General features: G+C 42.4%; 1 protein-coding gene across 1 annotated transcript in view; it reads left to right on the forward strand.

Moving 5' to 3' along the window:
* Positions 1 to 5929: 5929 nt before the first annotated feature.
* The window catches only part of dachd (dachshund d), a gene marked incomplete at its 5' end in the record, with an annotated part of 89619 nt that continues 68392 nt past the window's right edge, over positions 5930 to 27156 (forward strand). The window contains one exon of the mRNA XM_083889173.1: positions 5930 to 6495. Coding sequence (XP_083745299.1) covers positions 5930 to 6495 — 566 coding nt within the window. The remainder of the gene's footprint in view (positions 6496 to 27156) is intronic.

The raw sequence follows: 27156 nt of genomic DNA on the forward strand, positions 1-27156 counted from the left end.
AATCAGATGTGCGTCGGGCTGTTTGTACATGCACATCACTGCCAATCATAGCAGTGTGCATTGGGCAGTTATGGGGCAATAAAAATTAGGACTTGTTGTTATCCTATTGAACGATGAGCAGAGAGAAATCAAAGTGTTTACACGCATATCATTGCCTTCCATCATACACTGCAGGCTGTATGAATTCTCCTTGCATCACGCCAAGAGTCACTCCATTGATTCCCCTTCCCTGCACCCAGGAAATGGCTCATGCATCTCATGTACATTATAACAAATGTTCTCTTTGCATTACAATTGAATTGTGATTGTTATGTTCAATCAATGGGGAAAGGTCACGGGATCGCTCCTGCCAGCGCTTTAATGGAGAAGTCGATGAGGATTCATTTTAATCACTGCGGCTGTGGCAGAATGAGCACAACACTGAGAGACTGTCAATGGCCCGGTAATTACCGCTGTTTATACAGGTTTCTGCTTTAGCAATTTAGATATCCACAAATCTCTCTGTTTCCTGCACCCCGGTTATATTGGAAGCTGTGTGGCATCAAATGAAGTACTGAAGGATGTGGGCCGTGACTGCTGTAATTGAGGAACTTGTGAGGCTGGCGCTTTGAAAGGGAAGGGAACTCCATTTTCTCCCCTTTTGAGCAGGTATATTACCAGGAAGCCGTAGAGGCAGAGAATCGTGCATATACTTTACCCATATTTACACTTCACTGTCTGTTAAGGCGAACATCACAGTGTATAAATCAGCTTGTTTTGATGATATTTTTTGATCATCTCATAATGCCATTATATAGGTAGGAGAACCAAGTTTTCTTCCTATTCAAGGTTGAGATTTGCTAAATTTACACAAAATTCCGTGTCTACAACAACCTTTTTGATATTAGTTTTTGTTTTCCATTGTTGGTCACTTCTTTAATGTCTGTCTTTCAGTTTACACTCAAAGGTTTGGTCAGTGAAAGTTGGCGAAGTGTGTAAGCTACAAAAAAAAAAGTATGCGCTACCAAAGCAGTTTCATATTAAAGGGACACTGTGTAGTATTTATGGGTTTATATAACCCAAAATCCACTTTTTTATACAAATTATGTGCTCCTGCATTGTCTAGTCGCTGTATAATAGTTTTTGTTTCATTTTCGTAGTGTTTCAAAAAGTCATGTAAAATAACATGACCGCGGGCCGCGGTTGCATAGCCACTGTTAGCAGCGAGACGCCATGTTTCTACCGGAGCCTGTAAGGACAAACGCGAGAGAACAAATCAAGCGTCTCTTTACTTGTAGCAGGAAGTCCCGCCTCCACTCTCTCCGCTTCGTCTGCTACGGCCGCGGTAGCTCCGCCCTCTCCCTCGCCTCACGAACCTCATCTGCTGACACGGAGAAAGACAACGAGGACGACATTTGACCGGCTGTGGATACCGTAGCGCTCAGGGAAGGGAGGGGGTGAGCAGAGCAGCAGGTCTTTGTTGTAAATTTCAGCCTCTCCTCTAGATGGCACTATAAACTACTTATTTCCCCTTTAACTGGGGCTGCGACTGATAAATCTGCTTATTCGGTTGAAATAAAAATGGTCAATAAAATGTCAGAAAATGATCAAATGTGTTCAGATTCAAGACTGGTGCCTTATTTTGTCCAACAAGTAATAAGGAAAAGGATAGTCTAAGGAAGAGCCCGATGTGGTCGAAACATCAATAAAAATAAATAAATAATTAATTAAAATGGGAGTGCCAAGGTGTGAGTGTCTTTTCCTTCCTTTTTACTGCTATGAAACATTTTGATTGATTTAGCACCCTTCTAACTGGATGTGCATGTCCTTTTTTGTCCAACTCCCACATGTAACAGACTGTTACAGGATCACATCATCACAAAATTACCAGAATATATGCTCCAGAGACTGACTGAAACTTTTCTTCTTTTATTCACAATCGCAAAGAAAGGAAGGTGGTCAGTAGAATATTATCGCACACCCCGCCATCATCACGGCGCTCTGCGACACCGCCCCTTTTACCCCGAGTGGCATGTTTGTGTTGGACGGAGTCTAAGGATAGATGAGGTCAAGGAAGTGTAACCTTGGAGAAACAAATATTCATGATCAATAAGCGTTTAATTCCGAGCATCTAAATTATTCTTGCGTCCAAAGCTGCTTCTCTCCCCGCTTTATTTGGCAATGCGGGGGAAAAACAGTTTATCAGAAGATTTATGCAGACTAGGTAAAAGGACATTATAAAAGACTACACAGTATCACTGCTTTCAAATGTCATGTAATCATAGGTTAGAGGAGAGTGCTGGGCACAGAGAGCTAAGTGATGTTACAGATAATGAATTGCCTCTGAAATATAATACATCGTGAGTATGATTCTTTGTTCCAAGCTCTGTACACTAACTCTGTACAATTAAAGTTATTTATCTCTCTCGTTTTTTAAGTTCATCAATTATATTGTGATACACTTAATGTCCATAAGAGGATGATGTATGATTGGTCTAATTATTTCTTATTCACTATGCTTTCTAAAGCATATCAATTTTGTTAATACCATGTAATTAAAACACGTCAGTGCGCTACAAGTTGCCAGCAGTATTAATGACTATGAAAATTATTTTAATTAAATAGCCAATTATAGAAAAATCCTAACCATGAGAATTGACATTTAAATGAATTCAATTTAAATTGCTTTTCAACATTGTTTTATCAAAGCTTTATGGGGTGAATAAATTATGACATCAAACAATATACTGTGTCATTGATCATACACAAGTCTTGTCCCATATCTATAGGTTTTCAAAACACTTTCCTGATGTCGTACATCACGCTGGGTGATTACATTCTGACAGAGTCATTTGTTTACTGCAATCTCACTCATGTACTGCGCTTTAGTGTACTTTTAGCAAAACTCCTTAACTGGTTATGCCACTTAGTTCGGTCACGCTGGAAACTTCACGCTACTTATTTTCAACTATACAGCAAAGGACACTTTTATATTATATAAAGAATGGCACATTTCCAGTTATGATTTCCCTGTATTTCCATCCAAGATACTGCAGGTTCCCACACTTGACTTTAGCTCATTGCACTGCATTAGATCAACACAGATTTGTTGTGTAAATCACTGTACCAGTTGTGTTTTTGTCTTAGACAGTGTTTTCATAAGTGGGGGCCAACACATTACAGCCCACCCAGTCTGTTGAAAGGCCTCTGTATCTAAAAACATCATACATATCCTGTGGAGCCTTTTAATACCTATCAGGCTCCTCATGCTCATATTATTTCCCCCCCATTTTTTTTTTCACCCACATAGTGTTAATTTAAGTCATCTTTCAAGCATTACAGGCGCAATGATTTGCAGTTAACCCATGCAAACAAGAGAAATAGTGGGCAAACTGTTGTGACATTCATTGTATATAATGAAATCTTAATATGGTGCATATTTAAGTGAAAGGTTAGCAACATAAAGGGCAAATGGATTGCCTGGCAATGAATTTTAAGCAGCTATTGATTTTACACTACAAGCTACCTCTTTCCTTGAATGATAATTTTTGAAATGGCACTCTGCTGCTTATCTTAAAGCTGATCGGACACAGCAGGACAACAGGGATACACGGACCATAAAGGCAAATGTGCTGTTCTCAACCACTTACGTGTTTCAATCACGTGTTTCCACGTTGCGGTTAACTGGAAATCTAAGAAAATGGGTGCCCACCTATAGGGTATGAAAAGTTGAAACCCTTACTCCCCTGAACTGCTTACTCAAGCAAATGTTGAAACGCCACATTGATTTCTGTAAAAGTACACACACTGCCTGTAAATCAGTTTGCTAAGTCCACTTCTAGTTTTCTTCCATACCAAAAAATATACATTTTTAGGTCACAGTGTGTTCATGAATTATTTTTGTGTCTCCTGCCTGTTTAGGATCCCGGAGTGGTCCGGTGTTACACCAACGGATGGATATGTGAGTAAATGTTCTTGACTCCATGTTGTAACACAGAGCTATGTAAAGTGGCCCTTACTGTACATAAAGTCGACCGTTGGTACAGTGCTGCATTTCCTCCCGCTCTGCCTTTGTCCCCTTTTTTCCCCCTCTGTCTGAAATTGAGATTGATGGAAAGTTTGAGAGTTCACGTTTCCAGCTGGGTCAAGCTTTGTTCAGCAAGCTTTGTTAAGTGCTTGGCCTCATAAAACAAGTGCAATCCTCGAAACAATATGATATTCTGTCTGGAGGTTGTGCAGTCGTTGACATCAACAGTAAACCGCTTTTTATCGACATTGTAAGTGTTTTGGTTTTAGAATATTTGGCAGTATTCTCACACCATCAAATTCTGAAATGCAGGTTTTGCAACTCCCATCTCCAGCAAAGTTCAGCGATCACAAGGACATTTAACAACATTGCTTGAGGACACGTTGCTTCCCATGTTTACCTGTAACGTGGTGAGTGAACTTGAATTGAGCAATAACTGGAAAAGCAATGATTTACATCAGATCACTAAGTAACATGCTTAATATTTACTTAAAGGGGAAATAAGTAGTTTATAGTGCCATCTAGAGGAGAGGCTGAAATTTACAACAAAGAACTGCTCCTCTGCTCACCCCCTCCCTTCCCTGAGCGCTACGGTATCCTCAGCTGGTCAAATGTCGTCCTCGTCGTCTTTCTCCGTGTCAGCAGATGAGGTTCGTGAGGCGAGGGAGAGGGCGGAGCTACCGCGGCCGTAGCAGACGAAGCGGAGAGAGTGGAGGCGGGACTTCCTGCTACAAGTAAAGAGACGCTTGATTTGTTCTCTCGCGTTTTTCCTTACAGGCTCCGGTAGAAACATGGCGTCTCTCTGCTAACAGTGGCTATGCAACCGCGGCCTGCGACCATGTTATTTTACATGACTTTTTGAAACACTACGAAAATGAAACAAAAACTATTATACAGCGACTAGACAATGCAGGAGCACATAATATGTATAAAAAAGTGGATTTTGGGTTATATAAACCCTTAAATACTACACATTGTACCTTTAAATATAAACACACAATACAACGTTTCGTTTTTTAAACTTCCATCCCTAGAAAACAACTACTGCCTTGTGTTATGCTTTCACTTTATACAAAAAGCCGTAGCCACTTTGGCTGTGTCAATACAACAACCAGAGAAGACGAATTGAATGAAACAGATAGAATGTACCTTGAACAGTGACTCATTGTACAGCAGGGTCAGCCAGAGTATATGACGTCAGAATTAAAGTTATAAAAACAGTTTGAACAATAATAAGTCCTGAGTGAAAACAAATGACAAGTTAATAAAAATAAAACGTTTAGAGTTGTCGGTTGCAAGGCAACAACAAGTGCAAAGATTGTTCTGGACATTTTGGAGTTTGTAGGGAAAAGCTGTGGTGCAGTGGATTTGCATATCTGCTGTGGGACAAGCAGGTGTAACCTGCATGGATGTGGAAGTGGAGTTGGGAGCACAAGCAAAGACAAAACAAACCAAACCATCTGAAATTCCCGAGGTGTGTTTGACCAAAAACACCTCACGTGGGTGTTTGTCAAACGGTCTTACCCGGATCCCTGAAACAATGCAACGTGCAACGCACGCTACAGCATTTCAGCAGTAGCCAGCAGCAGCCAGTGTATCTGTTCTTCAAAAGGCTTTCGCTGTCCCCTAGCTCCTCCCTCTCTGTACCGTGTGACAACAACAACTCATCCACAGAGCGGAGCTGCACTTTTCAGCTCATTTTCCTCCTGTCATTCCTCCTCCTATCTTTGATCATTGTCCCGCCGCTCAGCCCCCCCAAACCCTCACCCAGCACGCCCTTTTTTTTCCGGCACAGCTCTTTTTACTTCCAAACTTATCTGAGGAGCTAAACTCTGGTGGATTCTTTCATTTCGGGGGTGTCTCGGCAGGCTGGGTTTTCTACTTTGAACTTCGGCTACTCTCTTTCCCCTCCTGTAGGTGACCATGGCCGTACCGGCTGCTCTGATCCCACCAACTCCTCTGGTCCAACCGCCTCCGATCTCGACTTCCTCCGCGACCACGTCCCCGCCGTCGACAACTTCATCGCCATCTCCATCCCTGGCTCCTCCATGCGGACCCGGACAGAACCTGTTCAGATCAGAGCTGCTCGCCACCGGCAGTCCGGGCATCCCGGGCATCCCGAACCCGAACGCGGCTCTTCCGCCCGGCAAACCCGTGTACTCGACCCCGTCGCCCGTTGAGAACATACCGCAAAACAACGAGTGCAGGATGGTGGAGCTGCGCGGTGCCAAAGTAGCCTCTTTCACCGTGGACGGCTGCGAGCTCATCTGCCTTCCTCAGGCTTTCGACCTGTTCCTGAAGCACCTGGTCGGCGGACTGCACACCGTTTACACCAAGCTGAAGCGACTGGAGATCACGCCGGTGGTGTGCAACGTGGAGCAGGTCCGCATCCTCAGAGGGCTCGGCGCCATCCAGCCAGGGGTGAACCGCTGCAAACTCATCTCCAGAAAAGACTTCGAGACGCTGTACAACGACTGCACCAACGCGAGGTGAGTGGAGAAGCTGTGTTTGGTTTAGACGTCTTTAACCGAGAGCCGCGCGTAAAAGCGCAGCATCAAGGACGGCAGGAGACGGTTTCCCCTGCACGAAACAAGTGCTTCAAGCGACACGATTAACCTAATCGGTCGAAATTTATAATCGATTGTTACAGTGTGAAGTGCATAACTTCATCCAGACACTCGAGCACCGTGTGTGTGTGTGTGTGTGTGTGTGTGTGTGTGTGTGTGTGTGTGTGTGTGAAAGAGCTCGTGCGTCTCTGTCGGAGAGAGACGCGCGCAGCATCAGTGAAAAAAGTTTCGTGAAAGTTTTCAACACGTGCAGGGCAAAGCTTAGCCCGTGATGGATAGCCTGTCCGTCTCTGAACAAATGAATCGATAATGTAGGCTACACCTCTGCTGAGTTTCACAATGCTGTTGAACAAACTTGAGGTGTGTGTGAGGTGTTAGACCTGCTGCCACTGCAAAGACAATTTTAGAAACAGGAGCCTTGTCATTTTTTTTTATGAGCCACACTTACTTCAGAGTCCCTGATTTTAAGGCTAAACTTCTTCCTCAAATGTATTTCTCAATAACTGAAATGAAACCTGTAATCTGCCAAACGATGGTAATAATATTAAAATATTAGAATATCAAAATAGTGATAAATATAAACAAGACAATACCAAATTGTCAGAATTAGATGACAGGTAATATTTTGTATTTATTATGTTAACATTACATTTCTTAAAAGTTTTAATGCTAGACTTTTTTTTTTCACAAAACATATTAAGATACCTTTTTTTTTTTTTTAATGAACACACTCAAGTGTGTGCCTTAAACCAACAGCTTTCCTTTCCTGACCTGTGTGAGCAACTGCACATGTATAAATCAGTGCATAATCATGAATCAAATATTTTGAGGTTTATATTTTTTAATGGAATGATTTACATGGGGATCAATATTTGATTAAAAGCTATCTTTTTTTTTTTTACTGTTCTGCTTCTCCTTGCTTTGATGTATCACCTAGTCTCTGAGGATGGTTCAGCCTGGTCAAATTTACCATCTTACCTGTCACTATGATTGATTCCATATTGATCTTTTAGCCAGAAATGAGCTGGAAATGCAAATTTGATGGAAAGGCTCACATCAGTTTGGAATAACAATAAACACACAGGGACACTTTGAGTCACAGGTTAAAAGCATGTGTTCTTTGAAAAAAAACCAAACTAAAAACTAAACTGGGATTAAACTTGGTTCTGACTTTTAAGTATGAGAAAAAATAATCTACATGCACACGTACAGAAAAATGTTTACTGATTTGTGTCAATACAGTTTTATCCTATTTGGTCAAAATATGCAAAATTATTTAATGAATATATTTGTGCATGTAGTTAACGTATTTATTTGTACGCTTTGCCTCTTAACTCCTTATGATTTAAGCTCCATTCCAGTAGCATTCGTCTGGACAGTTCACTTTGTTGCTTATAAGCACCGTGCACACAGATAGACACACATTGTACGGTGATGCTCCTCCGAAGCCTGATGTGGGGCTTCAGGTGACAAAGTATGTTGTTGAACTCTCCGGGTTGTCAATGGGGGATGGCCAGCTATGGGGTTAAAGGATAATGCAGTGCCTCGCGTCGCTTTAATGACGCTAAAGTGCTGGGCTATTACGGGCACATGGACAGGACTGTAATTGTCTCTGAAAGCAGCCAGGTTCTCCTGGTGCTGGGCTGAAATCAATCACTCAGACCTGGCCTGCTTGCCTGCCTGCCCCATTTGGAGAATTACATCATGGAACAGTGAGGCATCCGCTGGATAAAAGGCTTCTGTTACTTAGAATAAGTTGATTTTATTTGCTGGGATGTGTGCTTTGCCCTGTCTGCCGTTGAATTGCTGCTGACAAAATGATCAGAGTGAGTGTAGAGGACACAGGTTCGCCTGCAGGTGAAAAACGAGTTACCTCTCAAAAAGCCAGCGCTCCGTTTTGTACCGACTTGACTGTGAGATAACGAGTTCGACGGTTAACCTGCTTGGGTTTCACAGAAGCGGTGTGCTGTCTGAGTTCAGTTTTCACCACAGTGTCACTGCTCTTTTTACACACAGTGGCAGAGTCGTTAACAAAGCAGTGGATAATACTCCTGTACAATGGGTCTTACTATTTCACATGCTGGATTTTTTTTCTCCACTCACACCATCTATTGTGATAAAACAGCACAACTCTCATTTTGCACACAGTGTGAATGTGGAAAGCGTCACAGTGCTCAGCTGCTTCTCGCTGGTTTTGGTCTTCAAATGGACGCAAATAACCTGCAACCAAATTGTGCCCATTTTAGCGTGACACTCACAGTGGCCCACAGTATAATCATTTTATACAATAATTTCTCACAACTGTAGTGTTTTATAAGGGGAATAAAAATCTATAAAGAAACATCTATAATTATACTCACCTCATAAGTTACCTGTATTTTAAGAATTATTGCTGTTTTTTTAAATGAAAATAATATAATAATTTTTCTTTTCTTGACCCCTTCATTTCCATATAAGTACTCTTGTGCCACATTAGCAGCGTAGGCTCTTGCTCCCGTGCTGACCCAGGTACAGTAATCTCCCCTACATTATGACTCTGGCCCTCCAGGAGCCCTCTGTTCCTGCTACTTGTTTTCCTTTTCATTTTCCCTGCGGTGGGATGGAAAAGGTTCTTATTGCTGTGTGACACTTGAACTCTCTGAAAGGTTATTATAACACGGGGGGGCGGGGGGGGGGGGGGGGGGTGGGTGCAGAGATATCGCATATCTCTCATTGGTCTGCTTTGTGGAGGCAGGCTATCCGATGCTGGGGCGCAGAAATACAGCAGTTAATTGACAATCATTGTCTACCCCTGAAGGTTAACCACACGCCCCAGACAATGTCCCACCACTGGGAATGGGACGGCTTTTCACTTACATGCTCTTCTTAAATAGATTTTCCCTGGTGCTGCTCAGTCAAACAGATCTGACTCTTGAAATGTTACAAGTGACAGGTCACAGTGAAAAGAGTTTTTTTTTTCTTTAATAAATATATCTAATTGATACGGATATGACAGCAAGTGTTACGAGAGCTATCACCTCTCTTGTTCTTACTTCAAGAGTGTTTATGCCTAAACACACATATTTGCAAATGACGGTAATTGTTTTGTTTAGCGCTCAGTGTGAGCTGCCACCGAGGGTGCCAGCTTGTCTCTCCCTCTCTCTCTCCCTCCTCTCCCCGGCTGAGCTCTCTTATAATATATTTGTTTTCTACAAGGCACGGATGTGTTTACAGGTACTCAGGGGAGATTTCTGGATTCCATTCAAATCATTCCCAGTCAGAGTGGGTGCTAAGATACCCGTCACCCAGCAACCACATCCAAGAGGGAGCCTGGGCGATAATAACTTCAAAAACAGAGTGACAGATGCCTGATTAGAGAGAGGAAAAGACAGAGAAAGAGAGGGAGAGAGATATATAATGGCATACAAAGCTGTTTAAAATCCAAATCTATTCAAGTTCTTCCTTGAAAGTCAAATTGGACCCCATATTGTGTGTTGTTGCTTTATGACACACAAAAAAACATTATTTAAAGTTGTTTTTTTTTACACTTTTAATCCTTCAGTGGGGCTCCGCTGAATTTGATTAGGTACAGTACATGTGCTCAAGTCAACTGTGCAGTTGGCAGATGGCAGCAAGGTGTTTTTGTTTTTTGCAAACAAATAGTCTCCTTGAAAATCAGAATTGCTTTATTGACTTGATATTCACTCAGCTGGAACTACTGCAAATTAAAACATATTTTCAAAAAAACAAAGAAAAAAAAAAACATCACGAAGAAGATCAGTTGGAAAAAAAGAGGAAAAAAAGTATCATTTATTTTCCCTAAGACTTTTAGGATCATATTTTTGTAGCTGACAATAAAGCTGAGCCCAGACTCATGAAGCTGCAGATTTCACTTGTTAAAGAGGCTTTGTGTGACACTGTCTAATGTCATTTGTGGATTTAGAGGCTATTTGCATGGCAAAGAGGCCTGTATTGTTAATTTGCCTGTCGGATGCATTAGTTGCCCATGCTCCTACCTTATTTGCATGCCTTTACTGGATCGACAACAGCAATTGAATTACCAATTAATTCTTCTTCCAAAATGAAAAAAAAAAATCAACAGCAGGTTCTTTCCACACTGATCATGTGTATTGAAATGACCTATTTTTCACTCACCATAGAGGGGTATTAGCTTTTGATTTTTTTTTTTTCTTTTTTTAAACAGACAACCGTCTAAAGCTGTTTAAAATATATCTGTCAATATGACCTATCCAGCATATTAAACTACATTTGTTAACACTGATTTTACCTGATGATTTTTACACTTGAGACTGATTGCCTGGCAGAGCAGCAATAGATTTTGGGTCACTTTGATTTCTGCTCTCCTCTTTCCTCAGCCAGAGCTCTGCCGCTTTGCTTTTACTCACAGGCTCCTTCACATTACAGCACATTTAGGGAGCACAGCAAAAGTCACTGACGCTCGTAGCAGGACGTTAAATGCTACTGACAGAAGTTAGAGGGAGCAGATGAGATTTCCTGATTGTAGAAGGAATGCAAGCCCGTGCCTGGCTCTGTCTAATATGGTCACATAGAGAAATTGATTTTCTTCAGAAATTAATTAATTTTTCATATAGCCCAAAGCTGGAGTTTAAAAAAAAAGAGTGCACACTTGCTGGTTTCCTATTTTCCCCCCTTTTTTAAAGAATTATTGCCTAATCATATTAATACTTTTGCCCCAAGGATGAAAAGATAATTGTACAAATGCATTTGGAAATATGTATCACTGAGTATTTATGATTAAATTATGCAAATAACTCAGCTCCCATCCTTCGTGGGCCCAGATTGTCTAATTAGGATTGATATGGCGAATAGATGTTGGGGAATCTGAATACAAGCATGTCCAACGAGCAGAAAATTGAAAATGACAAGGCTGGAATCCTTAAAAAGTGTGTAGGGTTTTTTTTCCTTCTTCCCTTTCTGTCTAATTCAGCGTAGCTGTATCAGGAGTTAATTTTCCCTGGCTTCATTTCTTGTCTGAGCTGACAGGAAAAGGAATCCATCAGGGAAGCAATCTCAGATGGGATTCCACAAATTTCCTTCACTTGTTTTTTTGTCTCCCTCTTCATTTTCGCGAGGGCTATCAGGGATGAATCTTCTCCTGAGTAAACATGCAGATGTTATTTCTCCAGTGTCAATGTTTTTGGAGCTCTCTACTCAATACAAAGGACTCCTCCTCAATAATTGAAGTATATTAAGAAAGGAATGTCGTGCAACAAAAAGCCCTTTGTACTTTTGGAATTTCAGTGAAGGAGCTCACCTCACGGAACAAACCCTTTTTTATTATTAAAGGCACTGAATGTTAGAAACACTATTTTCACATTATGCACATCATCTTCATATACATATAATATTAAAGAATCTAAAAGACACCCTGTGTCAGGTTTAGTCAGACCATGTTTGGACGATTGCAGTGCAGAAAAATCCCAAATTATCACAACAATGATCTAACATGCAAAATTGATTTCGACATTTTTTTAATTGACACGTTTTAATGAAACCCACACTGAAAATGCACCATGTCAAATTGTAGTCAAACAGGGTCAGTCGGGCAGATAGACACACTGTACACTGTCACCAGCTTGAGCTAATAGTTAAATGTAATTTAACAACAGCCGTGTTGCTGGGCTCAGTGGTACATTACAGAAAAGAAACCAGGGAGGAAATGACATCGGTTTTCACTCTCTCTTCTTCTGTTGTTAGCTTCAAGATGAATGGCACGGCACAGGAACAACTCCAGTGCCTCCAAACAGTATCTATTAAAGGGCTGATTGTTATCTAATCTTTACCTGACGCTAGCTGGAAAAGCCCTGAAGCTAATGACACTTGAGACTAGCAGCATATTCTGTGGTGGTACAAAGCAGCTGTTCAGTCAATACCTTCTGATGAAAAAACTAAGAAAATGGCCCCACAGCTATTTATGTGAAGTCTGAATTCTCTATAAGACACCAGAAACACAGTTTTTTTTGCAGCCAGTTCGTACTGAATCATAACAATGTGTGTAAAGTGAGCTTCTGTTGAGCCAGCAGTCTAGACGGGTATATGCTCTTATTTTAAATTCAGGTAACGGAGAGAAATTAATACAAATTGAATAAACAATAAAAGTGTAACTTAAACCAATTATAACCATGATACTCAAGTGAATGTCTTGATTTTATTGTATATCTGATAATGTTTATTTTTACAATTTGTCCTGCGACGTGTGTGCTCTGATATCGATAGCAGCCTCATATGGCACTTTACCAAGATAGACTTTTCTCTTGTTACGTTTATAGGTCATATCATGATGAGTAGTTCTGGCAGTTGCTGATCAGCAGATTGTTCCAGATCTGTCCTTCAAATTATGAAAAAAAAAATCGCAACAGATCTGCTTAATCCTAAGGCTAATAACGAAGGAAAATGAAGGAAAGAAATTATGAGGTCACCCCTTTTTATAATCATTTAACGTTACTCCCATATTTAAATGATACATCCCAGTGTTAAAATATTATGTGTACAGTAGTTTTAATATTCAGTAATTCCAGCTGTCAGCGGAGAACCAGGCAGCTTGTTTGGTGTTCCGTAAAATAATAAGGTCTGCAATTCTGGCTTTTATCCATGGAGATAGATTGCCACACCCAGAGCTGCTTCCTGTCGGCGTGGCACACCTGTAGAGGTTATGAGTGGGGTATCAATATCACCAGGTCAACACATTTTCATCTAACACTGACATCTCTCTCTCTGCCTTTCATGCCGTCTCTCCGCTTCTATCTCTCTCGCTCTAAGCCAAGTGAGAATATCAGTGGGAGTCTTTATTGGTTGCAGCTCTTGGGTTTCTCTCCTCGTAGACTCAAATGTCACCGTCTCCCTGATGTTTCTTTAAAATCGCCTGTGCCACCACTTGCTGTGGCGCCCGGCTATTATTACCCTCCTCTTAAAGAGTGACAGTTGGGTCCTCAGAGATGTGACACAAACCTCTGCGGATGGAGCTGCAGTGCTGTGTCAAGTCGATGCTTCCAGCCAATCGGATGGCACGAAGCGGACCTCGCTACACCTTTTTTTACGCTATGAGGTTAGCGCAAAAGTCAGTGTAGTGTGTGCAGTGTCCACTTCTGTTTCGCCGTTTTAAATGAATGCTGGTTGCCTCTTCTTCTTAAAGAGCCCATACATCATGTTGTCAAAAGGAAAAATTACTTTCACGGTGATTGTCAGACTGTGATGTACATGTGATGTCCTAATGCCTTGGAAATAATACGCTGTAAGAGTTATGTTGTATATAACACAGTAAATATAGCACAATAAAGCAGCCCTTGGCCAAAAATCGACTGTCTACATACATTAGTCTCATGGAACTTTCACATTAGGGAGCGCGCGAGTGTTTGCATGTGTGACTTCGATGATCAGTGAGAAAAAGAGAGTTTGTGAGTGTGAGAGAGAGAGAGAGAAGGAGAGGGAGAGTGTCACAGAGAGGGAGAGAGAGAGAGAGAGAGAGAGAGAGGGGCTCTCGCACAACTTCACATATGAATGGTCTTGTGTGAAAAGGAGGATGAATTGAGTCAAGCTGACATAGCATGCCAATAAGCTTTGTCTCATTTCCAATGCCGTATTCATTTGTGCCACAGAGAGATTTATTGCATGATTGACAATTATGAGAGGGTGACCTAGTTCTTTGTGATGGAACAAAAATGGTTTTCATCAGTTGCCTTTGCTGTCTTTTGCATTGTGCGAGTGTATGTGACGGTCCCTGGTAAAGAATAGGGATCTTTTTTTTTTTTTATTTTATTTTTTTTTTTACTCCTTACCATCCAACTATTGAAACTCATGCGTTTTTCTAGTAATGGCTTCATATATTTTGCATAGAATCACATCATCCACTGTGTCTGTTCCACAGCAGAAAAAAATGAATTTCTTACCCCATTAAGCAACGTGAGCTGTCCAAATGGATCACGTTAAAGAGACATTTTTATGAATACCCTTCAATATCCAACTTTGCTGTGGAAATAAAAAGAAGTCATTTTGATGTCTGTATGTGTATATTAATATATATATATATATGTATATATATATATATGAAGCACCACTGTTTTATCAGCTCCATCATTGACAACACTCACACTCATCCTTTTAACGTTTGCGACTGCCAGCAAAGGGCTTCATTGGCCTCATACATTTCCTGATACCTTCATTCCTTTATGGAATCATTCTACTTGTGTATTATGTGTGTGTTTGTCAGTGTGTGTGTGAGGGAGCGAGAGAGAGAGAGAGAGAGAGACTGTGTGCGTCCAGTCAAGCTTAGATTACTACGACTGTGAGGAGGAAGTCTCTGCTCCTCCTGGGACTCCTGCTTGACTGGCCCCACAAATGATACAAGCCAGGGTTTAGTTGGGAGTTAATATCCTGCAAAATTGTCCTGCACTGCCTCGGCAGAATGTGGATGATTAAATGACACAAGCATATCAAAAACATTTTTCTCAGACTAGTGGCTGTTAAGTGTCGCGCTGGTGCAGCCCGTCTCCCAAGGTTACCATTAAAAAGAAAGCAATATTCAGTGGGAAGTGGGTGTCATTGAGCTTGGATTGTATGTGTGTGTGTGTGTACCTGTGTGTGTGTGTGTGTGTGTGTGTGCATGTTTTGAATGTTTTGTATAACACCCTGTTTGAGTGGTAATAATATTTCAATAGGATTTCAGGGTCTCATTGAGAGGTTTGGTAGAAGGTTGAGAGGACATATGCTAATTGTGCTTGAGAAGGCTGGTCTCTCTCAGAAACATATCCCACTAGACTTTTCCTTGTACACTGGATGACTTCCCCAGTGACAAAAAAAAAAAGCTTGAGGCTCCAAAGCGATTCATTTTATCCTTTCTTTTTCAAAGGATGCGATGCTTTGTTTTAACCTCCGCAGGAAAGGAGATGAAAGGCAGCGTAATAAAGCCAAAAGGTCTTTCTGTAGTTATCAAATGGCCTTTCACTCCTGACCTTTAAGATGCCACAGTAGGAACTGGAGACAATGCTAGAAATACAGATCAGATTTCAGACATCAAACACGTCTGTGTATAGTTTACTTGCATGGAAAAGAAAACCCTTTTACCATCGTTTGAACATAGAAAAGTAAAACAAAAATAGAATTCTGAGGTGTGTCTTTATTTGATATTATACCTAATCTATACTACTCACAGCAAGGGGATCGTTCTATATATATCGACATGAAACTGAAACATTTGCCTATCATTTAGGCTCATATCATTTCACTTGATGATGCCGACCAAAAGCTTTTGCTATGGATTAGTATAAGAAAGACCAAACGAACAGATGAAATGGATTTATAAGATGTCAAGTCCACTGCACTTCTATTAAAATGACTTGGTTAACCCATTAACTCTAAGGCACCCTGTAAAAAATTCTAATAGATGAGCAATATTAAAAAACTGCCTCCTAACTTGAGGTTGTATTTAAAAGAAAACCCAAAACAAAACAAAAAAACAAAACATGGAGCAGACAAATAGAAATCATTTGATTAATTTTTTTGAAAGTTAAAATATATGTATTTTTTTTCAAGCTATTGATTAACATCAGCGCAAAGGCAGTCATTTACAATAAGAGCCAAAGTTGTAACCTCTGAAATGGTGTTTTACGTTTCTATTTGCTTTTAAAAGGCTGAGAAATAAAAGTTTTAGTGAGCCTGTAACAGTGTAACATTGTCGGGCAGGTCAAGCTTTACCACTGCCTTGCAGTGATACTATTCTAACAATCTGAATCCCCCCGTCTCTCATTCGTTAGCTGACTAACGGCACTGCAGTCAAGCCAGAGTCTCAAATCAATTTTTAAAAACTTTTTTCTGCTGCCAAAAAAAAAATTATTTTAGGATGTGTCTTGAAAATGTGGCAATCATATAAAATGTCATATCTGAAGCATGCAATCATTACATCCGGTCTTAAGAGAGCTGGACTGCACTCTCAAGCCTTCTTCTTGCATTATTATGTCTTCTGTGGCTTAAATGCACAGTTAATGGTTATACAGTATGTGTGACGGGCGAGGTTCAGGACTAGGTTGTTCAAAATGACAAGCTGCTGCACTGTCATGACAGGCCTACAATACCCAGCAGCTGATTTTTTTTCTGTCACATCCATGAACTGGCTGAAGACCAAGACAAGCTAATAATGCTCTTAGATGTAGAACATTATCAGGATGCATGATGGCACCCAGCATTCTTGTCATTCTCCAGATTCTACAGAGCAGCACTTACACTCGTGTGCGTGGAGTGTTGGTGCCTGTGGCCCCCGAAGGGTCTCGGTGTGAGAGGCCCGGTCGGGGCCTGCTGGGCCCGGCCTGTTGACAGTTCCTTGGCACTGTTGTCTCAGCAGGAAGACATCGGTTGGAGCAACACAGAGTCTGTGGACGAAAGGCCGTCTGGTCAGCAGAAATAAAGAAAGTTGCAGAAGATTAGGGCTTCACCCACAGGTCATTGTGTTCCCAGCGCAGGCCCAAGCCCTTCGGCCTCAGTATTGTTAAAGGGAAAGGTCGGGTACCAACAACCAGACTAAGCCTATTAAACAGCCCGCACAGCTTCTTCGCTGAAACCTGACTGTGCTGTCTCTTAACTACCGAGGAGGGGGAAAAAAAATCATCTTTGAACAGCTGAGGTCGGCCATATCCTGATGTGAATTGGAGACCATAGCTAATTGAAAAGAATATTACTGTATACTCATATGAAAGCATTGCAATCATGCCTCCTTATAACACCAGGCAGCGATTTCATAATGCATGTTTCCTTTTTTTTTTTTCATTTCCAAAGTACTTCTAATTGTTTTACAAAGCCCTCCCGGTTGGTATGCTGTGCAGTATGTGCGCTAGGCTGCTCTGACAGATCCTACCAGTGTCGAACAAATCCTCACATTTATATCCTCTCAGTACTAAATGCTTGTGTGCCGCATTCATAAGGTCGTCTGAGCCCCAACACGCTCCCATAAGTCTCCTTTAGCTGTAGTGATGGCTGGTGTCAGGGATGTCTGCCGAATGAAAGGAAACACGGGCAGATAGCGTTTGATCCGTGATGGAGATGAGTCCACATAGTAGTCGAGCTGGTGATTAATAATGGTGCATCTGGGTAAAAAGGATGTCATCCCCCGGACGTCTAATGAAAGCTCTTGAACGTATCTGGGAGAGGCGATATGTTGACAGTGGATGATGCAAATGAGGCTAAATGTGAGAGGAAACCTGAAATGAATCACCCCACTGTCTCTGTGGCGTTTTTTGTGCGAGTGTGTGCGCGCAGCACACGCGCGTGTGTGTATGTGCCCCGACTAGCAGCCAGCCGTTTACGCTGTACAAAGCTCGGTGTGACACTCTCCCTCCTTTGTCTCAAACTGCTAACTGTATTTAATTTCACATCTTATCGGGCCGGGCTTTGTCTGTCTGTGAGTCTCGGCACAGTGGAGGCGACCCCCGGAGATAAACTCTGTCAGGCTCTGGGGTGATTTATTAAATTCTGATTTCTGTGAAGGACTTTAATGTCGAGGGGGTGGGAAGAGCGGGAGGGAGGATGGGGTGTTGGTGGGAGGTGGTGGTGGTGGGGGTGGGCAGCAATAGAAAATATGTCGCAGGTGTCTCTGCCAGCTCCGGGCACTGTTCTCTCTCCATTACCAGCATTGTTAGGTAAAGAGAGGCAGGAGAAAAGAGAGAAGTAGGAATCTATGCTGGATTTCCTGTCTTTGTTGTGGCAGTGGGCTTGTTTTTTTTCCCCTCTGTTCCAGGCCAGAACAGCAGTATCAAATCTCACTTGTTTGGACCAGAGATAGTGAGTGGAGTGTGGAACGTGGGTCAGTTTCATCGAGGGTCTCGACCGAGCTCCGGTTGGCGGTTATATTTTCATGCTAATCTTCCTCATGACACTTGAATACCTCTATCCAAATCTATTAGGTAAATCCTCCGACCCTATCGGCCTCCTTATCCCCAATGATATTTGAATAAAGCCCAATGTCAAGAGTTGTGTGACATTTTATTCTGACAGGTTCAGCGGATTTTCTGGGCTGCTATTACAGTCTATCCATTCTTCATTTCAGAGTGTTCTCTTAAGCACACATTGCAGGTCATTTGTGACAATGCCGAGCTCGCTTGTGTTACATTTAATATCATTTCATTCATTCTTAAATCAGCTCCACACCCTTGAAATCTATTTTACATTTCCCTTTCATATCACTCTAATCTAAATTGATGTGCTGGCATACATGGATCTCAGAGGAAGGGATCAAATGGTGACTGTCATTGGCGGTTGGCGAACTGTTTTTTTGAACATAATTTGGTCCTCTGCATTATAAAATGCACTTTAAAGGCTTACGTCACAAGGTGCTCTTCATATGACCCTTCCCTTTTCTGAGGATTGTTTTTAAACAGATAACTGAGAGTGATGTGTTGCTTCCCTCTGATATCTATGAAGCAGTTTGATCAAAGGTAATATTGGCGAGGGGCTTCGCCGTTTCTTGTCTCCTACACGTTACTTCCCAAGGGACTTCCTTCCTCTGTGACACCTTGATTCGCAAAGGGCGATGAGTGGCTGATAAAGAGTTGTGGATTCCATGTATTTATTTACTGCTCGTATTGAAGAAGTTAATAGAAGACTCTGGGCTGTGATGCGTGAAGGGCTGCAAGGGACAGGACTTTTTTTTGTCTTAGATGCACAACTATAGAGTGCCAGGCTGAATGCATACATCAAACCGCACAGATGTGCACGTACACAACTACCCACACACTTATATACTGATGCTCTATATCAAATAGTTGACACTTTCTTTCTCTGCCCATTTTCTTTTTAAACTAGTCTGTCTCTGTCTCTTGGGGCAGCTATGAAATCAAACCTACAGCAGATGATGACTTTACAAAGCCAGAAACCCTCAACAATCCTGCTTGTATTCCTACAGAACTATACTTAAAGACCCCCCCCCCCCACCCCACCCGTGTCTCACCTAAAAAATAGCCCAGCAAGAGCAGTTTAACTACACGTTGTGTCTTACAGAGGCAGAATTTGTTTGACCTAGTATGCAAACCCTGGTTAGCAGGTTTGATTGAGTGGGGCCATGGATCCTAGGGCCGGCTCCTCTGATACCTGCGTCTCCCTGTCTCTATTGTTCTCTGCAAGTCAGCATCTTTTGTCTTTGCCACTGATTTGTCTTTTGATCTGTGCGAGTGATTTATCTGCATGGAATCGTTTCTCTCTCCCCGTTCCCCCTCAGGAAATTTGGGATGAGGCTGGCCTAACCTTGCCAGGGCCAAACAAAGCCCCGATAGCTGATCTCATGTATTTTGATGCTGTTTGTGAAAATGACACACACACACACACACACACACACACAGACTTTGAGCGGTATGAAAAAAGAGAGGAAAAAAAGCATCCCAATGGTGTCCGCTGTTTTGTGTTTCTCTCGAACAGATGTAAGTACCTCGAGCACATTTTCACTGGAAGTGACGTTTTTGCAAACACAAAATTATGAAATGGCAAGCGAGCGAAGTTAAGTGGAAAATGTTTCATGAAGGCTACTAGACGGCTTCATACAGAGGCCCCCCGTGGGAGGCTGAGATCACCAGGTAAGGCTGATGGAAAGGGAACCCTGATGTCTTCCGACTGCAACAGTTTTTTCCTCTGTTTGCCTGGTTAAAAACGCCAGAGGTTGGGGAGATCGGAGTTGACAACCCTGAGGGGATTGGAGCTGTTTGCCTTGTGTGCTTTTTTTTTTTTCCACCCGCCCTCATGTGCAGCTGTTATAGCCTCCTCCCTCCTCCTACCAGCTGCCAGGGAGAGGGAAAGAGAGACACACACAGAAAGAAAGACAGAGAAAGGGAAAGAGAGCCTCGGTGAGAGGGACGGGTAGGAGGGAGGTGGTGGTGGTGGTGGTGGTGGTGGTGGTGGTGGTGGTGGGGGAATAAACACAACCACTCAACACCTGCTGTCCGGTGAAGAGAAAAGGTGTGCACACGAGAGACAGGAGAGGGGGGAGACTGAGATAGGTGGTTAGGGAGAGGCGACGTGACTACAAAAGCCTGAGAATGTGTTAATGTGGGAGTGGGGATTGTGAAAAAACAAAGATTAGAGCAGAGACAGGTGGGGGATATGCAGGTAGGCTACAGTATCACACTCTAAACTCTCAGTGTTCTAAATGTTCCCTTCTGCTCAAAGTCTTTGCTATCTTTAGTTGTAATCTTTGAGTAATATAAATAGAATATCTTTGTTCCAGAGGCAGACGTCTCTTTGCTCCAGATGTTTACGTGCTTTGATCAACATTGTTTTTGGGGTTGAGGCCCAGCATGTTTGTCTGAGATCTCTGTGAGAGAAAAGGAAACTTTTTTCTAAGCAACACTAATTATTTTTCCATCACCAGTGAGAACCCTTTATGTCCACGTTGCCTCCCAGGCAGCAAACAGAGGACGTAGCACAGGGAAAGCATAAAGCTGTTGTGAGTGTGTTTGCTCAATTAATGCTGTGGAGATAGCTTTCTTTCTTTCTTCAACAGTTTGCTGGTGAATTTAACAAATACTACAGTGTGATACCATTCGGACATTAATGATAAGACCGGCAATGGAGGTCTGTGCGTGCTGAGGTATTTGATTCCTGTCCAAAATACACATACGTATTTAAATCAAATGAAGTAAGCAATCTTTTTAATCAGCCATCTTCTCTGTATCAGAGAAGTGCACAGTTCCCCCCTGTTCCGTTTGGGACCGAATTGTCAATTGGCTGACATTATCTAAACAAGAAATATTAAAACTAATTAAAGAAACGTCTCTGTAAAATCTTGATAAGGCTGAGGTTATTTTTCTCTCTCTCTTTTTCTGACTGCTGCTCTGTGCTCTGTTAGGAGACTTGCCACAGGCTTGTCTAAGCAGAGGAAGTTATGAAACTCCTACCGGCATATCATTTGCACAAGGAAGTTTCAGCCTGTTCCTCTGGCTCTGTTGACTGGAGTCCATAAAACAGCTTTATTAAAAATGACACCTTTCCGTGTATTTGCTCAGTGGCTGCTCATCTAGATTAGGTCACATGTTGCTGTGTAGTGTGGCCAACAATAGCTCGGGTTTATGACAGATAGCAGCTGTCTGTGCAGACTGCGTTGTGATAATATATTGCATATTGTACATCTCTAAATCTGCAGCCTTCTCATTGAGATAATCTGCTTCTGTTTTCAACAGAAAGCTTCCTCGACCACAATTCAAAAGCAAGTCAGTGCCGTTCCAATTTCCTGTAACCAACTGCACATGACAGTAAATCATGAAGCCGAGGTGAACGGCAAACACTGAACCACCTCACCAGACACTGGTTTTTGCAGAATTTGATGCAACACTGTGACTTTGCATTGCACAAGACGAATACTTAAAGTTAAATGCTTCAATGAGGAAATCGGACCCTGTGTTTCTCAACCAAAGCCAGTCTCATCTTGATGAATGCTTACAATCTGTACAACCGAGATAACGCATAGCGTATCGAGTGTCCGTAACGTATGTTTGTGCACACTTGCGGGAGCACTTGTGTGTGCATGCCCATGGATGTATAACACAACACCACAGAGGGAACACAGACAGGGAGGGGGTGAGTGTTCAGAATTATGTTGCCTCCTGTTTAGCTTTTCCCCGAGCCCCAGGCGACTGGAAAGCATCAAGGACACCTGGGTGCGACTTTATTAAAGTATGAAATGAGAGGTCAGTGACGCGACGGTCCCACACATGACATCCTGCTGCTGGCCCTTTCTTCTCTCCCTCCTTCCCTCAACCCAGGGCTGTGATGGCTCCTCTATGAAAGTCTGTTTCATTAATTCCCCAGAGGGACCCCTCAACTGCTCTTTCTGCAGCTGATACAAATTTAATTCCTGATAGGTCTGTTAGATGGAAGCCGTGTCCATCAAGGCTTTTAATTAATGTGGCACTACTCTCGGTGTATCGCAGTGTTTATCTGAAATACATGTCCAGAGCGAAGATGGACGGCACTGTTGGGCGATGGCTTGTTTTTCCATTTTTGGTTGAAATGTGAATTTTAATTAGACACGGTTGTTACGCTGAGGGGTTGTAAAAAAGGGGGCTCTGTGCTTGTTACGAGGAGGCATGTGTGTGCATTGTATGTGTGCAAGGTAATGGCAGGCTTCATCTATTCACTTACTGTCACACCCTTCCGAGGCGTTTATTTATTTTTCCTTTATTAATGTGCCAGTATTTTGAAGGAAAACAATGTTGTCAAAAGGTTCAGGAAACTAACTACAAAAGTGCAGGTGACTAAATTCTTTGGGTTACACTAAATCCAGAGCTTTACAATGGGCTGGCCCCGACCAACTGTTTGTATTGGCAGGCTATTTCAAGCCTCATAGTTGTACAGTATCATTGTCGGCCTCTTATCATGGCAGGAACAGCCCTTTCTGACACCTCAGTTGTGAGTATGTGTTTGGTCTAGTATTTTGGTATACATTATTCTATATGCATGTTTTTTCTTAAAGGTGACAAAGAGTGGTCCTGTTGCACATAAATGTTAGTTATGGAGGTCTACTTACATATATTAACTTGTTTTTATGGTCAAAAACCTCCTAGTTGCTGTAAACTAGCCAATAGAAATCCTCTTTTCTGACAGTGTTTTTCAGCCGCGATGTTTCAGAGTGAACTTTCACCCCCAGAAGACAGAGTCTTGTGATTGGCCAGTACTATCCAGCACATCCTTTCTCAGAAGCGCAGCGCCCCCCTCTGGAACGGCGGATGCACTGCTCCTCATTAACAAAACATTGTTTTAACAGTGTTTAAAAATAGCTTCTTCACGACTCCCCGCCGCAGTCCCTTTGACGACCTTTGACCCAGAGTCAGACCCAGAGTCAGAAGACACTGTCGCTCGTGAAACACCTCCACAACGGACGTTATTCTTCTTCTGTGGTTCAATGTACGTAACCGGATGTACCCGGACTAGTGCCCGGAGCAGGAGGATCTGCTGTTCAGGAGAACCGCTGCTTACGTAACTATTACGGGATTTTCAGTGATCTCGTTGAGCCCCGAGATTACAATAAAACACAACGTTCTCAGCAATGGCTGAACTGTTTGTTTAGAACCGTCAGGGCTTCATAAACAAGGTAATGACGCAGATACACACTAAAAAAACAGCGATAATAGGAACTTCCGGTCTAGTTCCGCTTTAATGTTTGTATGATTGTAATTGACAAGGCTCAATAACTAAATTTAGTTTTACTTTGCCCTCCTTGTTAGCGGGCTCACACCTCAGTGTGTGTGTGAGAAAACGTGTCAAGGATAGAGTGGAGAGCCCATCTCCAGCTGTATCTGCACTCTAATAGTGAGGACGTCGCCTTGAGATGGTTCTGATGGAAGATTGATGATTCGCGCAGCACACTTGTTAGTGCCATCCTTATCCCCGGATTTCATTTGTGCTGTGGGCTAATTTGTATGCGGCCCTTAATGGTCGTGTTTTGGGCTAGTTCTGAGTAGCACAAAGCATTTAATTGTGAGGTTTAACATTTTGCAATTAAAATCTCCCCTCATTGCTCTGAGGAATGAATGAGCCGTCTTTGATGTGCTTTAATCAGCCAAAGATGTATTGTAGTTCAAGATGCATAAAGATGTCAGATACATTTCTGATTTTAAATTGACACACTCTTCCACCTTTGAAGATGATATTTTTTTTTCTCCCTCCTCCCCGCTGGCTTTAAGCAGCGAAAGCTCAGTCCCTTGAACCCCGCACTGTCAGATTCTGGGGAACAGATCTCTATCTCCCGTTTTAAAGTGGCCAAACAGGATTAGGGAAGAGGAGCGCTTCTATTTTACCACGACCAAGGAAGCATACACAATGATTCACCAGAGCTTGACTAAAGATCTTAGATGCACACTGTGACTGGATCAGCTGTTATCTCACCTGTTACACGGGCTTGTAGAGACCCCTCTGTAAGACATGCTGGTGCGATCAAAGGACAATTTTTCAAAAGCAAAAAATTCTTATTTATACGTTTTTGATTTTCTTTCTCTCTTTATTGTGGTAGTTTTTGTTTCCACATTAGCTAGTGCTTGAGAGTGCATACTATTACAAGTATTCTTTTTTTGCTGTATTGTTCTCCCAAATTCTTATGGGAGAAAAAAAGAGGTGGCGGTTTGACGAAAGCCGATTGGGAGCATCTGGTGGCTGTTTTCAGAGGTCGTATCCTGAGCGAGCAACCCTGGCATTTAAGTATGGCCCACTCCTAGAAACTAAAAATCTCCCAGCAAGCAAATTAATGGGAGCAGGGATTTGGTAATAATGGAGGTTCTCGGCTTTTGTTTCACCGTGACAGATGGACAGTGTGTGCTCAAATTGAATTTGGCTTTAATTGCATTGTGGCGTTTATAATTTATCTGCTCCACGGATTTTGTTTACAGGTTTATGGGGTCTTGAAATGCGTGTTTGTTCTCCTTCTCCTCTCTTCTCCTTTCCACCTCTCTTCCTCTCCCTCTGTCTGTGTGCGTCTGTGTGTGTGTGTGTGTGTGTGTGTGTGTGTGTGTGTGTATATGTCGGGCAGATCCTTTTTCATCCTCCACTACAGCAGGATAAAGGACACTGTAATTCTCTGAGAGTGTGGTGTTCATTACCGTAGCAGTTTGCCCTCCAGGGTGAATGTGTTCAATAAGCGAGATTGTCTTTTTTCCAATATACACTTAAACGGTATAAGATTGCAAATGTAAGCTCTGTAGTGCCCGTCTGCTCCAATGCTCAATGCTCAAATCATTTGGATCACTTGGATAGGTGAACACAATATAATCCAATATCTCTCCTTTTGAATAACTCTTGGAGATGCATACAAGGACATCAGCAGACACGAGGGCACACCGGCACACACACACACACATTTACATGCACACAAACAGATCCATTTAGTTGCCTTGTACAAGAGAAGAGAGCCTACTTGAGTTATCCTGGGTGCCTGTATAATTCTGCATATGTTGAAGTGCTTCTGTGTTCAGGTGGGCTGGATGGTTGCTTCTTTCCATTCATGCAAATAGAGGCAGATACTTGAGGAAGCAGGAAAAGCTTATTTGTATTTCTTCAGAAAAAGACTAAGCATAAAATATCCAGTCTGACGTGCTAAGCTTGTCAAGATATTCTGCGATAGAGTGATTGCTCAGATCTCATTCCGGACACGTATATAAACCCAGTGCTTTGTCTCATTAATTTGTGCAGTATTTTAGCTTTTTTTTTCTCATGCTCAGACCTCCTGCAGCATCTCACAGTGGTGATAAAGATTATATGCTTGTCTCCTGCTCCATCTAGCTCTTCTCTCCTCTCCTTATCCTAGCCTCTGCCACCGTCTAATTGATGCACCCCTGCCAATTTACACTTCAGCCCTGGCTCTGACCCCTATTAACTACCTGGCCTCACTCTCCCAGGGAAAGCACCGTGTTCTGGGAGAAGGCTCCACCCCCCAATCAACTTCTCTTAAGATGTGCCGCTAAACACGTTTTCATACCCAGCGAACGCGAGAGAACCTCCGCTTCTCACTCTGGCCAACTTTTATCCAGACGAGCGTAAAAAGTGTAAACCCGAGCGATGCCGTTTCCCTAAACACAGGGCGTCCCACACCACAGCAGTTTATCACGGACGAGCCTCAGGGTCATTTGACAAAGGTTATATATTTATTTATTTATTTTCCTTGTCCTCGGATTATTGTCCTAGTAACACTGCACCAGCCACTTGTCATTGTCTGTTTTTCACTTGTCCTAGATCGGGTGGGGTATTTTGAGGAATGTCCGCTGCGTTTTCTGTAAGTGGCCCAGAAGTCAGTCCGTGTGGGTTTGTGAGAAAGGATGAGAAAGTGATCGCTGTGCTTCAAACTGTGTGTCTCTATCTGCTGCGGCTTGTTTGCAATGGGCTTAGCCTGGCATTTCTACTCCGGGTTTCACTTGACCCGATATGTCATCATGAACGTTCTCCAGGGGGGTTCCAGACTCTGTGCTGATTAAAGGACAACAGATAATCATGAGTGTGTGTGTGTGTGTGTGTGTGTGTGTGTGTGTGTGTGTGTGATGCTGCTGCTGCCGTGTTTGTATTTAGATAACACGGTCAACCCAAGTGGACTTGTTTAAATTGCTGGGATAGGGACATTTCAGAGGGCTTATGTAGTCACGCAGTAGTTACATTTTTGCAGCGGGCCTTGCATATGTACGTGGTAATGAAGCAGGGAATCATTCTGTGTTCTTTATTAACAGTAATCACAGAGCAATTGGAGCGTGAGAAATGAATTTGTTTCTCGCAATGCAGAACAGTTTCAGAACGCACACGGTAAACTTGTTAATTATACCACGCTGTTGAGCGAGCGGAATAATATTTTTAAACGATGTCATGTTTTGTCTGCTTAATTGTAAGCCAATGCACTTGGTTTCTTTTCGATTCAAGTAAAAAAAAAAAAAGAAGACAGAGAATAAGTTGCCGTTTTGGTTTTAGCTTTTCTCTCCAGCTCCGATAAGTTACATTGTGGCTGTTTAGCCACTTTTCTCTGGGCAAATTGTTTTTGTGACCCATGGAATGTTAGAGGAAATGCTTCTTTCTCATTGGCGGTCCCCCGGGTGTGGAGGCCATGGCCCCTGTCATCGGCCC

Source organism: Microchirus variegatus (genome assembly GCF_963457635.1).
Source record: "Microchirus variegatus genome assembly, chromosome: 5".
Lineage (NCBI taxonomy): Eukaryota > Metazoa > Chordata > Actinopteri > Pleuronectiformes > Soleidae > Microchirus > Microchirus variegatus.